This window comes from Nothobranchius furzeri, chromosome 4 (assembly GCF_043380555.1).
Source record: "Nothobranchius furzeri strain GRZ-AD chromosome 4, NfurGRZ-RIMD1, whole genome shotgun sequence".
Classification (NCBI taxonomy): domain Eukaryota; kingdom Metazoa; phylum Chordata; class Actinopteri; order Cyprinodontiformes; family Nothobranchiidae; genus Nothobranchius; species Nothobranchius furzeri.
The window spans coordinates 60,795,307-60,811,427 of NC_091744.1; the positions used below are offsets into that span (position 1 = coordinate 60,795,307).

Sequence of the window (16,121 nt, forward strand, 5' to 3'; positions counted from 1 at the left end):
TGTTGGCCTTGTTTCCCATTTAATCTGTTTGATTGTAATTTTAGTTGAGTTTGAAGAATGTAAACAGTTATAGATATTTGGGACATGAAACTATAAAGGCCCCCAATTGGGGGACATTAGGGGTAAACGGGTTAATAAATCACAAGCTTCTAATATCAATAACATCATTATAATTAAATAAAAAAATATAGAAAGCATGCTTTATTTGATTCCTCATGTAGAAGTTTCATTTTAAGGAACCAAACAACTCATTCTATTTAACTGTCCAGAAAGTTCCCCTTTTGAGAAAGTCAACATCTGACAGCATTTCTCGTTATAGGGAACTTCCTATTAAGACGTTTCACATGACTGAAACGCAGGTCAAATACAGAACTGTTGAGAGGTGAGTGAGAACTTTTTCAGACTTAGATCGATGTATCTTTAAAAGCCTTTGACATGAACAAAACATGAAAAGATGCCCTTCGTGTTTAGCAATGATGTTTCTACACTTTTACCAGGAACCGAAGAGCCATGGCTTCAGTCTACTCACTAATTATCTGGGTTTTATTGATCATCAGGAGCAGCTGGTCTCAGTGTGAAACAGGTTTGTTATTCATTTTAAATAGTTAGATTTTAATATAAACATGCATGTTATCATCATCTCCTTGTCCTCCCCAGAAACCTTTGATGACACAGAGTTTTCTATCAATGTACCAGAACATATTGAGATGGAATCTACTGACTGTCGTGACATCATATATCAAATGATATTTCCAAAGGACAAAGTCAGAGTCCCATACAAAACCATTGTGTTCCAAGGAGATCCGTCAAAGGTTGTAGGTACAGAAACTGTCAACGAGATTGGTTCTCATACAGAAAGATTGCGGTTAGGAGAGATTCCAACTGGAAAACATGAATTTGGATTCAAACTGGCATGGGGGTGTAATCAAACATACATTTTCCCAAAGAGGGTTCATGTTTCAGTTACCGGTGAGTATTGAATAATCTGGTTCTCAGGTATTGTTTCACCAGCTGATTCTATGGGGAGTCAAAGTCTCCTCTCCTTCTGGTTGGATCTTGGGTCCCCAAAATAAAGAAAAAAAAAACAAATGAAAGTGAACGAAGCTGTAAAGGTTATTTTATAATCTGCTTTGCTCAACGCCCTGAATCACATGTGTTGCACTTCAATTTAAACGAAATGTAATGATGCGTGTTTCTACTATGTCTGTTATGAAATTTGAGATTTTTTTAGTACGTGTGACATTGCAGCAGAGGCTCTTCTCCCCCAAAGTGGCTGCTACTGTACGTACCACATGGCCAGGTTTATGAGGGTTTTCTCCACCTTTGATGCTCCTTCTATAACCCTCTCAGGCTCAAAATTAGTTTTGATAAAAGGACGAACAACTAAGTCCTTCAGGGGTACTTCTGAGTTCAAAAATGCTCATGAAATACGTACGTGAAATGACCAGGTAGATAGGTTTTAACGTTACAAATCTGCAACGCCTGCCTCCAGAGGGTTAATCTAGGAAGAAAGATTCTAAGCTCGCTAAACGAATCTCTTCTCCTTGTCACGTTTGACAACATCTATTTAGTGAGATGAACATTTGTAGTCTTCTACATCTTTTCACACAAAACCTAAAATAACGTTTGCCACCTGTTGGAAACAAGCGCTTTCTCAAAACATAAATCTATGGCAGAATCAGAAAATAACTTCCATCCTTTCATAGACTCTAAGGGTGTTCAATCGGGTTTTTTGTTCAAAGTGTAAAAAACAAAAACAGTTAGTATGTTTAAGCACCTGGCTGAAGCTCCAGCCAGGTTAAATCCCATTTTTCCCAACGATTCCGATTTCCTGAAAATCACATGATCGAACCCAATTTCCAATCACATGATCAGATCGGAGCATCCCTAATAGACTCCCATTGTTTTTTGTTTTTTTTTGGCAGTTGGGGACCCATGGTCCAGAAGTAGAATGGGCGTGACTTAGGCTCCTCATATCTTCAAAAGGAAAATTGTTTGTAGAAATCAACACAATATAAGAAATGAAAATCATTTTGTTTGAATTTTGTTCATTTTCAGCATCAACAAAACAACCATCCTTACGGATTCCTACTTTGGTAGAAGGACAAAGTGATGAAATAAGATGCTTGATTCCTCATTCATGCTCTTGTGCGACGTGTGTTCGCTGGAAATGGACAAAGGCTGATGGACAATCTGCAGAACCTGATAGTACAACTGATTATTTTTACGATCATGACATTTGGCATGATAGATGCAGACATAAACAAGAACCAAGGAATAAAGATATGTGCTGGTATAAAAATAGATATGGACCCAGAGCACGCCTTTATCCAACAGCAGATCTTCACAACACCAACATCACATGTGTGGTGGAATTTAAATATGATGTTATTGAAACAACCTCCACCTTGAATGTAAAATGTAAGTGGCAAGAGGATTTAAAGAAAAAAAAGCACTTTTAAAGTTAAATTTATAAAGTTAAATTTTTTTTATTTTGTTCAAATCACAGCATATGTTTTGTCTTTTTATTTACTTTAGTTCCACCTCGAATCCTGAAGGATTCCCACTGCATGGTTAAAGGAAAGCTGCTGGTCTGTGTCTGCATCAGCTGGGGGAATCCTCTTTCTACAGTCATTTGGCCTTTGGAGTCTCTTACAGACTACTCCATCACCAGCTCCAGCTCCAACCAGACAGTGATCAGCACCATGAGCTTAGCTGCTGCTGAGCTGCAGAACACCACGGTCAGATGTGTCAGCAGCAACACGTTTGGCCAAGATGAAGCCTACATTTTGGTTCACAACTCCACCGATGAAGAACAACTAACCAGTGAGTGAGAAAATCCTCTCATATTTACTCCACATCTAAAGAATCCAACATTTCTGTAATGATTTGATTTTTACAGACTTTTCTGATGAGAAGAATGGCTTAGAAGCAGCACTTCCCTGGATAACAGCAGCATGTTTCAGTCTGAACCTGGTGTTCATCACCATCCTGATCATCTGCATTTATCAAAGGTTAGAGCAGGAAAGAAAAACTGTCAGCCTCGGTCTATGATTGCAACCTTCAAATGAAATAAAAATTTACCAAAACTATTTTTTTTAATCTTTGAAGGATTAAAAACAAGAAGAAATTGCTTGGAGAGACAAACACGTATGCGTCTCTGAGAAAGGCTGCTGTTGAGGAAGAGTACAGCACCATTTCTCCACAACCCCTATAAAAATATGATTTTCACACACACACGTTTATCAAGGAGATATGTCATGGCTGCATTCAAATCATGGTACGGTACCTTTCTTTTACAATAATCCAATTTAATTGGATATTCTGTCCAAGGACTCTCTCCTTCTGAAAAACCAATGAGGTCATCTGTCTCTATTACTGAGTCCACGGTTGATTTTTTTCCTTTGTTATTTAGTCTTCCAAAGAACACCATCAGTGTGTCATCATCCATAACAAGAAGTGTGCATGAACAACTCATTTTTTTGTTTAAATTTTTATTCACTTTAAAGAAATGTACAAGAAATGTATATAACATTTATTTCTAAGTAACCTGTTCATTTTGACAGGTCCTTTACTATATTAATGAGTTGTTTTCATAATTTGACCTTTGTTGGTCCATGTCAATCATCAGTTGTAAATGAATTAAAGTATTTCTGCATACTTTGATTTCTGTTGCTTCTGGAGCACTGTTATGGCTGTGGTAAACTGTGATAATAGATGATCTATTACATTCTGAGATTTAGAGCTCTCTTTAAATTGGTATTTTCTGTATTAACTTTTGAGAATCTGAGCTCTTTTGGGTTAATTTCTGATATCACCAGGGCAAAGACCCGTTACTGTTCTATCATTTGCTTGGGCCTGTCACACCCTGTCCTGTCTCCCCATTTGGTTCAGCCTGCATCTCAGTTAATTGCTCCCACCTGCCTCTCGTTTTCCAATCACCCAAGCTCCCAGCCCTCTTGTATTTAAACCCCTCCAGTTCTGTGTCTCTTGTTGGCTCATTGTTCCCATGTCCTGCGTGCGTTTGTTATTAAAACCTTTTACGTTACCCAGTTTGTCTACCTGCCTGATTCCTCCCCAGCGTGTGGAACCTCACCTCCGTTCCACTCACCGGCACGTCGTGACAGAATGAGCAAACCCACAGAAGGATCCAGCGGGGAGGTTATCCCTTGGGAGAACCTGCTCCAGTTTCTCGCCATGGACCACCGGCCGGCTCCTCTTCCTCCTGCCTCGCCGCGGACGCCGCCACCGAGCCCGGGCCTCAGCGATCCTCTCCACCCTCCCGGAGCTGGATGGAGACTTGGACGGGGAGGTGCAGATGGACAGCTCCTGCTATGTGGGCACCAGACTGGCTGTGTGCTCCCCCGGAGTTGGCCCACGGCGTTGGGAAGGATGCCAGGCTCCACCGTCACCCCTTGTCCCAGGACGGAGCCGCGAGCTCGCAGCTGCCCCGGCTCGGCGTGCCAGCTTGGACCCGCCCCCAGTCAGACCAGCAGTCCTGTCTCCAGTCCAATCAGCACCTCCGTCATCTGCAGGCGGAGGAACCATGCCTACAGCCCAACTGACAGAGCTCGCCGGTCTCCAGGCGGAGCTTGGCCGAATCCGTCAGCTCGTCAGCCTCCGGGAGTTCCAGCTGGACACCCTATCCTCGCCGTATCTCCAGGAGAAGGTTTCTGTCTAGCCAGCGGCCCCGCCTCCGGTCCAGTCAGCAACTCTCTCATCTCCAGGCCAAAGGACCGAGCTCGCAGCCCATCCAACAGAGCTCGCCGGTCTCCGAGCTGAGCTGGTCCGACTCCGTCAGATCCTCAGTCTCCAGGAGTTCCAGCTGGACAATCTATCCTCCCTGCTTTTCCAGTTACCGGTTCCATCAGGTCCCGCACCACCAGTCCAGTCAGCGCCAGGTCCCGCGCCACCAGTCCAGTCAGCACCAGTTCCAGCAGTGGTCCAGGACGCTCCGCCCCCGGGCCAGCCTGTCCAAGAGGCTCCGCCCCCAGGCCAGCCTGTCCAGTGGTCAGCACCCAGTCCGGCGGCACCAGCCAAGGAGGCAGCCCCTCCTGCAGTGGCTCCGCCTCCACTCCAGAAGTCGACGCCTCTGGTCCAGAAGTCGACGCCTCCGGTCCAGAAGTCGAAGGTTCCGGTCCAGAGGTCGAAGGTTCCGGTCCAGAAGTCAACGGTTCCGGTCCAGAAGTTGACGGTCCAGGTCCAGAAGTCGACGGTCCAGGTCCAAAAGTCGGCGGTCCAGAAGCCGGCGATCCAGAAGCCAGTGCCTCCAGACCAGAAGCCGACAGTCCAGGTCCAGAAGTCGGTGGTCCAGAAGCCGGCGCCTCCGGACCAGAAGCCGACAGAGGTTGACGCTCATTCCCGTCCAGAGGTTGACGCTCCTTCCAGTCCAGAGGTCGACTCTCCTTCCAGTCCAGAGGTCGACGCTCCTTCTAGTCCAGAGGTTGACGCTCCTTCCAGTCCAGAGGTCGACGCCCCTTCCAGTCCAGAGGTCGACGCCCCTTCCAGTCCCGAGGTCGACGCCCCTTCCAGTCCCGAGGTCGACGCCCCCTCCAGTCCTGAGGTCGACTCCCCCTCCAGTCCAGAGGTCAACGCCTCCTCCAGTCCGACGTCTCCCCCTCCAGTTCAGAGGCCGACGTCTCCCCCTCCAGTCCAGAGGCCGACGTCTCCCCCTGCAGTCCAGAGACTGACAACGCCGTCTCCAGTCCAGTGGTTGACGACGGCACCTCCAGTCCAGTGGCCGTCACTGCCGCCTCCAGTCCTGTGGCCGTCGCCTCCGCCTCCAGTCCAGTGGCCGTCGCTGCCGCCTCCAGTCCAGAGGCCATCTCCGCCGCCTCGAGTCCAGAGGCCGTCTCCGCCGCCTCCAGTCCAGAAGTCATCGCCGCCGCCGCCGCCTCCAGTCCATGAGTCAAGGACGTCTACTCCGGCATCTCTGCCTCTGGTCACCGCCGCTCCTGCCCTCACCATGCGCGGGCCCCCAAGAACCCATCGGCGCCTCCCCCTCTGCCACAGACGCAGGCCCCCAAGAGCCCGTCGTCGCCCCCTCCTCTGCCAAAGACGCAGGCCCCCAAGAGCCCGTCGTCGCCTCCTCTGCCCCAGACGCAGGCCCCCGGACTTTACTGGTCCCTGCCTCCTCTCCATCAGCCCCTCGGTCCTTCTTGGCCCTCCCTCCAGATCCCCCTCCTCCGACCCTGCTCTGTGTTCCTATGGGCGTCTGGAATCCGCCCTTTTTTTTGGGGGGGGGGGGGGGATGCCACACCCTGTCCTGTCTCCCCATTTGGTTCAGCCTGCTTCTCTGTTAATTGCTCCCACCTGCCTCTCGTTTTCCAATCGCCCAAGCTCCCAGCCCTCTTGTATTTAAACCCCTCCAGTTCTGTGTCTCTTGTTGGCTCATTGTTCCCATGTCCTGCGTGCATTTGTTATTGAAACCTTTTACGTTACCCAGTTTGTCTACCTGCCTGAGCTAGCTCCGCGGAAAGGCCTCGGTAGAGCCTCGGTCTGGCTTGGAAACTGTTCTGGGATTTTGTGTCTCTGTGTTTGTGTATTCTTTTTGGGAGATTTTTTGTGCAATTGTTGGACAAAATGACTTGCTGGGGCATTATTGCACTAATAGAGCGTCCAAGGAGTCTCCACTTCATTTTTTTTCGGTAAGTAAAATTATATTTATGTATTTTAGGTCACTGCCGAGCTGAGCTTAGATTTTCACATGTACTGTTTAACCTTTGTCTTCGTCTTCGTCTTCGACTTCCTCCGCTTATCCGGGTCCGGGTCGCGGGGGCAGCATCCCAATTAGGGAGCTCCAGGCCGTCCTCTCCCCGGCCTTGTCCACCAGCTCCTCCGGCAGGACCCCAAGGCGTTCCCGGACCAGATTGGAGATGTAACCTCTCCAACGTGTCCTGGGTCGACCCGGGGGCCTTCTGCCGGCAGGACATGCCCGAAACACCTCCCCGGGGAGGCGTCCAGGAGGCATCCTGACCAGATGCCCAAACCACCTCAACTGGCTCCTTTCGATCCGGAGGAGCAGCGGTTCTACTCCGAGTCCCTCCCGAATGTCCGAGCTCCTCACCCTATCGCTAAGGCTGAGCCCGGCCACCCTACTGTTTAACCATGAAATTTAAATGTAATAGGGTAAAACCCAGTGCATTTAACATAATGCTGCACTTTAGAAAATGGGTTGAAATATAACATGTTGGTGGAGCTGGGTTACGACTATCGGCTTGTGGAGCTCTCGGGAGACTGATGTTTTCCACCCGTTTCTCCCCTTGCTTCGTGGTTTCTGGTTGCTGCGCGGAATGCCGGCTGTGTCTCCCCGCAGCTCGGCGCATCTCTGTCTGATCGCGGCTTCTGTGTGCTGCGCGGGCTGATGGCTGGTTCTTCCCGCAGCTCGGCACATCTCAGTCTGATCGCGGCTTCTGTCTGATGCGCGGGCTGCCGGCTTGTGGAGCTCTGGGATGGAAACCTTCCCACCCGGTTCTCCCCAGCGGCAGCTCTGCGCATCTCAGATCGCAGCGGCACTTGTCTGCTGTGCGGCTGCCAGCTTGTGACCTCTGTGTTCCACCCGGTTTTACCCAGTGGTCAGCCCGGCGTATCTCTGACTCAGAATCTCTGGTGTTGTGCACAGTGAACTCCGGTTGTAGCTAGGTTGCTATCTCTGTTAGCTTAGCTCCCACCTCCGCGTTAGCTTTGGGTTAGCCAGGCTTAGCTTCAGGTTAGCTTGTAGCTAGTTCGACCGGGTGTCGTCAGTTGATCCCAGCCTTACAGCCCCACCCTCAGCTCCTCCTCTCTTCCCTTTTGTGGAATTGTCAGGGCTTGACGGAACCTGTGACACGGTCAAAATGGCGGTTGTGGCCACCTCCCATTTGGCCTCAAAAATGTGATATTGGGGCCTATGGAAAGGAGATGTCCAGTATATTTATGTCGATGGTTGTAACAAGCACATTATCAAAATTGGGATGCTATCTGGTTCCTGTCAGGTCCTAAAATGCAGTATAGATGACAGCTTAAAGAAATTAAACAATGTTATTGTTTGTATGACAAAAGATAAGGCAAAAGAAAAAGGTAGTTATCAGAAAACTCATTTAATTAACTCATTAATTGATTGGCAGGTTGTTAATGTGATTAATGTGATCATAATAAGTTAAATGACTTCTTAAAAAGTGTCAAATCATACTTTTCAGAAACTAGAAGAGCAGAAAGAGGTCAAACGTTAAAATCAAACAGGAAGTAAATGATGGCACTTTAGAGATGGAAAGAATGATCTGGCTGGGACAGCTGATGGTGTCCCCTAGGTCTTGCCTCATATTGAAGTTAAAGGTATCATTCAGTTTACTGTGGTCTCTAGTATAAAGGATTTCTGTGTGATTTTTTTTTTCTGAGGGTTGTAGGATTGATTCCAGCAACTGGCAGAGAATGCTGCTTTTGTGTCATTGGGCAAGACACTTCACACACATTGCCTGCTGGTGGTGGTCTAAGATACTGATGGCACCAGTGCTCAGCAACCTCACAGCACAGTTGTGGCTACATTGTAGCCCATCACCACCATTGTGTGAATGTGTGTGTGAAGGGGCGATTGTGTTGTAAAGCACCTTGGGGGGTTATAGGACTCCTAGGCTAATTAACATTTAGCATTTTGTTGGAGAAAAAAGAAACTCTTGGGCTCCTGTTCCAGGGGATAGAAGTATGTCGGAGGAGAGTGTGGGCATAACAGGATTGCAACTCTTAATCATTAATGTTCATGATGAACAAATGTCTCATCTCTGATTGGCTAACTGCAATGTGACTCTTTCACTGCCTTCACTCTTATTTCTTTGGCAAAAAATGCAATGTTGATTTGTTGTTCCCACAAATAACACAAGCCCATGCATGTTCTGTCAAGTTGTGGAGTTAAGCCTAATTTATACGTCTCCTTCTGCGTCGGGACAGAAACACGCAACGCCATTACGCGTCAGTGCAAGAGCCCTCCAACACGCTCTCAGAGGAAGACAGAAACATGCCCCAATTTTTGACTATCTGTCGAAAGAGATGGAGAACGCAAGCTTGTGGTTCGTCAGGATGCAGCTTCCTGTAAAGTCATAAATGCACCGAGTTTGCAACTTCAAAACCACCAGTTCTCAAATCCCTTCATTGTTTGCCCATCACTTTCAGGGTCCAATATAAAATGCTACTTTTTGTTTTCAAATCCCTCTATGGTCTTCCCCTGTGTACTTATCTGATCTTCTTTCAATTTATACTCCTGGTCGCACACTCAGGTCCTCCAGCCTGTTGCTCCTCGAGGTTCCGAAAGCGTGTTACAAATCATGCGGACAAAGAGCTTTCTCTGTCGCAGGTCCTAAACTGTGGAACGAACTTCCAGTCACAGTTCGACTGGCATGCACCTTGGCATATTTTAAGTCTAGACTAAAGACACACTATTTTACCCTTGCTTTTAATAGTTAGCTGTTAGTTTGGTTTTTACTACTCTTATTTTATCATCCATTATAAGGTTTTTATTGGTACTTTTTTATTGGCTTGTCTTTTTTATTGTTGGTTGTATTTCATAGTACTGTTTTATGTTTTCTATCTGTTATTGTGCGACTGTTCAGCACTTTGGTCAGCCGTATGGCTGTGTTTTTAAAGTGCTATATAAATAAAGGTGGTATGGTATGGTATGGTATGGTATGGTATGGTAAAAAGTAAAGAGATATTTAACGGCAGACACGAAGTGAACACAGATTGAAGAACGCAATGCGGAAAAAGTCTGAGAATATAAACGTTTATTCACCCGTGATTGAATTAGTAGAAAGATGTGCAGCAAGTGTTTTATTCCTGGACCAAAAGAGGAGAAACGTGATTTTAAAAGTGCTGATCACATAAGGAAGTGGAGGGGAATGAGGGACACATCTGTCCATGATAAAAAGTCTCTGAAATACATAAAAACAATGTAAACACAATCAATACATTCTCACATGCGAAGCGACATAAAATGACGTGGGGTGACCCGGCGTTTGTTTCCGACATGTTCGTCAGGAGGGGACGCGCTGTACCAGAGCGTTGGTAAAACGGAGCTTTCATCGAATTCTGATCTTTAACCTCTTATCATTTCACCTTCCCCCCACCCGTATCCTAACCTTAACTCTCTTACCCACTGAAAACTTTATTCCGAGTTGTTACGTCCCTCTCCAACATAGTTAACGGGAAGTTCAGAATAACCAACAGGGCTATGGTTAGGATAGGGGTGAGGGGAAGGGTAAATAGCAAGACGTTAGAGGTAAAATGATGGTGAAATGTGCGTTTCATCGCGGGCCTCGGCAACAGACGCTCGGGCACAGCACGTCAGCTCGGAAACAAATGCTTAGTCACCCTGCGTCATTTTTTGATGCTTTGGGTGTGAGAATATGTTAACACACTAGTAAATACACTATCGTGGACCAGATACATGACTGTAATGGTGGTAGGATAACCCAGAATAGCTCTACACCCTCTGCTGTCCTAGCAGGGAAATGTTTTGGAACAATCCCGGGGTGACACAGAAGTCTGAAAGCAAAACGTCTCTGTCAATGCATGTGCATTGATAGAGACACAGAGCTGATGGAGATGTACAAATTAGGCTTCACGATTGCTAGTGGTTAGCTTCTACAAGCCGAGATGTGCCCGGATGGATGGATGAATGGATGGATGGATGGTCAGACCAACATGAAAGCATGGATCCATCCTACCTTGTACCAACACATCAGCTGCTACTGGTGTAATGGTTGCGAGGAAGGTGTTCTGGTCCCACTTTGGACCACCTGAGCCTGGTTTAAACACCACAGCCTACCTGAGTATTGATGATGACCATGTCCGTCCCTGACCACATGGACCCATCTTCTGATGGCTACGTACTTCCAGCAGGATCATGCACCTGCACAAAGCTCAGATCCTCTCTAACTGCTCTCTAGAACATGACCATGAGTACACTGGACTTCAACGGTCTCCACAGTCACTAGATCTCAGACCAGTCCAGAACATTTGGAATATGGTGGAACAGGAGACTGTGTTGTCAACCGCAGCTGTAATTAGTTTAGCTATGTACTGCCCTACTCCCACTGACTGTCAGATTATCAAACAAGTATTAAAACATCATTTTTGAAAGTATATTTGTACTTATTTATTTTTGAAAGATTAAGTCTAGATTAATAACAACTTTCAGCATCTCATGAGGCCCAGCTGGTCGTTTGTGAGCTTTGACACTGGCTGCTTGTCTGAGCTGGGCTCATCCTTTAACACAACTACTGAGCTCAACGCTGCTGTACTTGCACACAAAGAATCACTCCGCTTTTCGCCTCATTTCATCTCTTTACAGATGGATTAGGCTCTTCTGGCATAAAAGGGCTGTGCGCGCACATAGTCACACATGCTTTCTTCTGCTAAATGAACAAAGAAGTATTTTAACATCAGTTAATTTTTGTTTCTTAGCTTGAACCCAAAGCAGATAAACAAATGTGCAAAAGCAAGCAAGTTTCAGGCAACCTAATTGAACTACTTGTTTTAACAAATGAATTATCCTCTGGCTGGGATCCTTCACATTTTAGAACTGAGTGTTTATCATGAACATGCTTATTTTTCCCGATCTTCCAGTTAAGATGTGCTCATTTGATTTGAGGTTGTGTTGACTTTATTGAAGAGAATTAAAGAACTCAAGTGTCTTGTGACACAGATCTGGATTCTCCAGCAGCTCTGTGCTGTCAGGGACCATCTGTGAATTGATAAACTGGCTTCAGCGATACTTGGATGTCTAAAATTAGTGTTGTCAGAATGCTAAATGATAAGAGAGCTTAAAGTTTCACACTACTCGCTGGTGGTCGCTCTGTTCTGGACCTAAAGCTGCTATTTGAGTACAGGGTAAGCGAGGAAGAACATAGCAGAAATAGCAGAGAGCCAATTTGTTATGTGCATTGGTTCTGTAGAAGACAACATACAAAAGACAAATAAAAACAGAAAATCTCCTAATACTGCAGAAGAAAGGAATTTTCTGATTTAAAGGCTGAATATGGAACAATTTAACTCATTCACTGCCTTTGACGACTAAAGTCATCATTTTAAATCCAACCGTTCACTGCCATTGGCGACTAAAGTCGTCATTTGCATTTTTTTTTTACTGTGTGGGCATCGGAACGAGCCCCCGCACCGAGAGAATAAACATCTCAGCTCTAAAGCCGATCTTCATCCGCATACATCACACATCACGTGATCAGGAAGCAGAAAATCCATGTGTTAGGAGATCGTTTTGGTCCGCTGCTGTGAAAAAAGTGAGGTGCAAACCGGAAAAGCTTCTGCCTATCACAATTCAACAACGGATTATGAAAGAATGGATAAAGCTCGAAACGTGCGGATTCTTCTGATATAAGAGGTGAGTCTCCGCTTTGTTTTGGTTGTTTTGACATCGACATCATCCTAGAACGCAACATTCTGTGACTCTTAAAAAACAGTAAAAACGGTGAGAAACGCTGGCAGCGAAGGGCTTTACCGATCAGGAAACGGCTGGCAGTGAATGAGTTAATCAGAAGCTATACTTTTTAAAAATACCCCTCCACACAGCGTTTAGAGATGTGCAGAAGGAAGGTACAGTAATTCCTTTAAAAGCTATATTTTAATTAAAAAATAATCTAATATTTATTTTGACAAGCACGAGACTGGGTTTATGTTTACATCTACCAGCCAGTAGAGGGTACCGTTGAGGGTTGCCAAACAGCCAGCTCGGCACAGCAAGCCTGACCCTGTGGAAAATGGCGAACTAGGCAAGTCAAGCAGCCGCTTCTGAGCCCAGAAGATGTCGTTATCCTTCTCAGAAGAGGAGCGACCGTAAAACATCTAAAACCAGAGTGAGTTTAGGTGACGCCTACAACAGATGGACCCAAATAAATAAATTCATGTATCGGTAGTGAACCTGGTATCCCGACAGCTGGACACCTTGATCTATCGTTGCAGCTACAACCTCCACACACTAGATGTCGCTTTGGTGTGCGTGTTCCATTTTCCACCTTTAATGTTTGTTTCAGAGTAATTAATCCTGAAATTCAGAACCTGACCATCTTTAATACAGTAGGAATGTGTCTCCAAAAAGGTTAAGTTCATTTAAAATTGAATGAGTCCAGTTTACCAGACTGAAAACTTTGCTTATATTTGAGGTAGCTTTGCCTGAGAGGATGCTCAATTAATTTTCTCTGAGTTTTAATTTTAAATTAATTGTAGGCACAAATCCGACTTTCTAGATGTTAGCTTGAATTCTGGTGTTCAGTCTAAATATTTCACAAAACACTTGTAGAACTTGTATTGGAGAACCATTTTATAAGAGACTTTCCAGATTCCACAAAGCTCAATCTAAAACAGATTCAGTGGAACATTTCAAACATTTTTATTAATATGAACCCATCCCTCAAAATGACTTCCAACAGACGCCCTAATTGTGTGACCTCTGGTGGGTTTTTGACATCCGAGACGCACAAAGACCTGTACCTTCTCTATCCACACTCCAATCAAAGGGGAAGGAGTAAAAACTCATGAGTCTGTTTCAAATCCTGTGTCATGAGTTCATGAAGCAGCTCTCTGGAGTGGGATAGTGTTTGGGGGATTAGCCCCTGTCCAGGTGGTCTTCATTTATCCACCCCCCCCATCATGGAACGTTGAGCTGTTCAGCTTCAGCGCAGGGTCGCCACAAATCTCCCTCACATTCATCTCTAGATTTTTGTTTGGGATTTTAACACTAATGCCCTGGACACGGGATCTTCTAAAACACCACTGAACATGTATGACAGGACTCACAATGAGCTGTGTCATCATACAACTTTAGGTACACAGCAGGCAGAATCAGATTCTCACTGGAATATGAGAAAAACTGACAAGCAAAGCAAGACATAAGTGGAAAGTTACCACCGAAGAGAGTAAATGACAGGGGGAACCTAGAAAGAATTGTAGATAGGATTCATTGAGAAAAATAAAACCTCAAAAAAATAAATAAATAAATAAAACATGACTCCATTGAACCCACACATGCTCTTTGTGCATCCTCCTCCCTTTAAATAGCTGTTTCAGGTGCTGGCCTTCTACCTGTTGTTGTCTATAGTTGTGTAAACACGACTAAATAGCAGGGAAGCTGCTAAAGATCTGAGAAACACTGATCAAAGGCACCTTTACACGTCAGTGTTGTGTGTGTGCGTGTGTGTGTGCGTGTGTGTGTGTGTGTGTGTGTGTGTGTGTGTGTGTGTGTGTGTGTGTGTGTGTGCGTGTGTGTGTGTGTGTGTGTGTGGGGGGGGGGGGTCATCTTGCAGAAAGATGACAGGCGCAGGTCTGTCAGCTGTGGTGCCTTCAGGGCCCCCGCTGCTTTTGCAATAGACTCTGTTTGCACAACACAGAATGTGCTCACCTGCACCACAGACACTGCACTGAAGGTATATATTCTCTGAAATAAAAGCTAAAGTAGACAAATGTATGAATGTGAATGGGTTGGTGACAGAGGTTCCTCTTACATCAACCAACACCTTTTAAAAAAGTTTTTGTCAAAATGTTGTGTTTAAGACACTTAGTCTTGCAATACAACAGACAATTTTGTATTCTCCGATAAAATGTAATTTAATTTATAAAATTAGACAATTATTACCTTGCACTGAGTGAACTAATGTGCACGGCCTACTGCCTTTCACGCCAGAGTTATAAACTAAGATTGCATTTTGTTAAGAAAAGTTACGGTTAGGTGTTATAGCTGCTTGGGACATATCACACAGTAATGTACCAAATCTCATTAAATGTTGCAGGACATTGAGCGACCTTCTAGCTCCCAGAGTATATATGAAAAATTTTAATATGGTGCAAAAGTGAATTTATTTCAGTAAAAGGAAAACAGGCCTAAAACAGTTCTGAGTACAAGTGCATAATTGGGCTTTTTCAGTGGTCTAACATTTGTTGTTTTATTGATATCATGTAATATTCTAACTGTCTGAGATTTTGAATGTGGAGTTCTCATAAGCTGTAAGCCATAGTCATCTCAGTAGTAACAAATTGATGCTTAGCATGTAATGAGTCCATCACATGTTCATATTTCAGGTTGAATTACTGAAATAAACAAACTTTTGCATGGCATTCTATTTAGTTGTGTTTTAGCTGTATGAGCTATGAACAGCTCTGAGATACTACCATGCAAAAATTTAGATCGTTGTCTTTGAAAGTGATGAGTTAAACGTGAAGGTTGATCAGCTGGGATGGCCTTCTTTAATGGGACTGCCTCAATAAAAACATCTCAAACACTGTTTTCCGTTTTGGCAGAAGGCTATGAAAAAAGTAAAAAAAGGGTACAAAAGAAAAGAAGAGAACCAAAGAAAAAGGAAAAGTGACATGTAAAGCTGACAGGGTTGAGTTCAAGACTGTAACCTCAGGAAGTCCTAAGTCTGGAGTGATTTTGCACATTATTGTTTGAGGTGACATTGCATGAGAGCTTTTTTGGTTGGGCTGCTTCCACTCAGTCCTGTCCCAAGGTAACGGGACCACCCATCAGCATGAAGAATCGCCCATTCAGGTTCTGCGTCTATAGACCTGCCCGTCTCTCTGGAATTGCTCCTGGCCACAAACTGGGGGCTGAGTTATCGGACAGGGGTGGGAGGCTTAAGCCAACAGGGTTGCAGGGTTTAGAGCAAGTCAGAGTCAAGGGGGTCTCCTTCTGCGGGAGAGCAGGGCTTTGATTCGCCACTCAGCTCCACAGCAGGATCCCAGAACAATCGACAGCCAACACAACAAGGGGCCGGGCTCGGAGAGAGGAAAGGGTAGCAGTAGGGTGGGTGCACGCTGACGACAGTGACATTAACAGTAATGGTGGAACAATGATGCAGCAGGCAGCTGTGTGTGTGTGTGTGTGGGGGGGGGGGGGGGGGGCAGATTTTAATTGTGCGGTTACCGACTGGCTGACCATGTCAGTACCTCAGTGCCTTCATTTGTAAACCTAATGAGTGGAGAAATACATAAAACTGATTCTTTTATGTCTCAGTTTTGCAGGTTTACAATAAAAACGTGAAAGTTTAAGTCTGGCTGTCATTCCCTTTCATTTAATTACCCAGAGATTAAGACTGAACAGAAGTGTTTACTGAGCTCTTATGGCTGCAGCAGGTGTGATGCAG

The 16,121-nt window shown here is 45.3% G+C and overlaps 1 protein-coding gene across 1 annotated transcript; it reads left to right on the plus strand.

Annotated features, from left to right (window-relative positions):
• The first annotated feature begins 247 nt into the window (after positions 1–247).
• On the plus strand, positions 248–3,666 carry LOC107388499 (uncharacterized). Its single transcript, XM_015964071.3, has 7 exons — positions 248–382; positions 498–583; positions 658–969; positions 2,059–2,421; positions 2,539–2,826; positions 2,903–3,014; positions 3,112–3,666. The coding sequence occupies exons 1-7, from the start codon at positions 345–347 to the stop codon at positions 3,215–3,217; spliced, it is 1,305 nt and encodes a 434-aa protein (XP_015819557.1). The 5' UTR covers positions 248–344; the 3' UTR covers positions 3,218–3,666.
• The last annotated feature ends 12,455 nt before the right edge of the window (positions 3,667–16,121 follow it).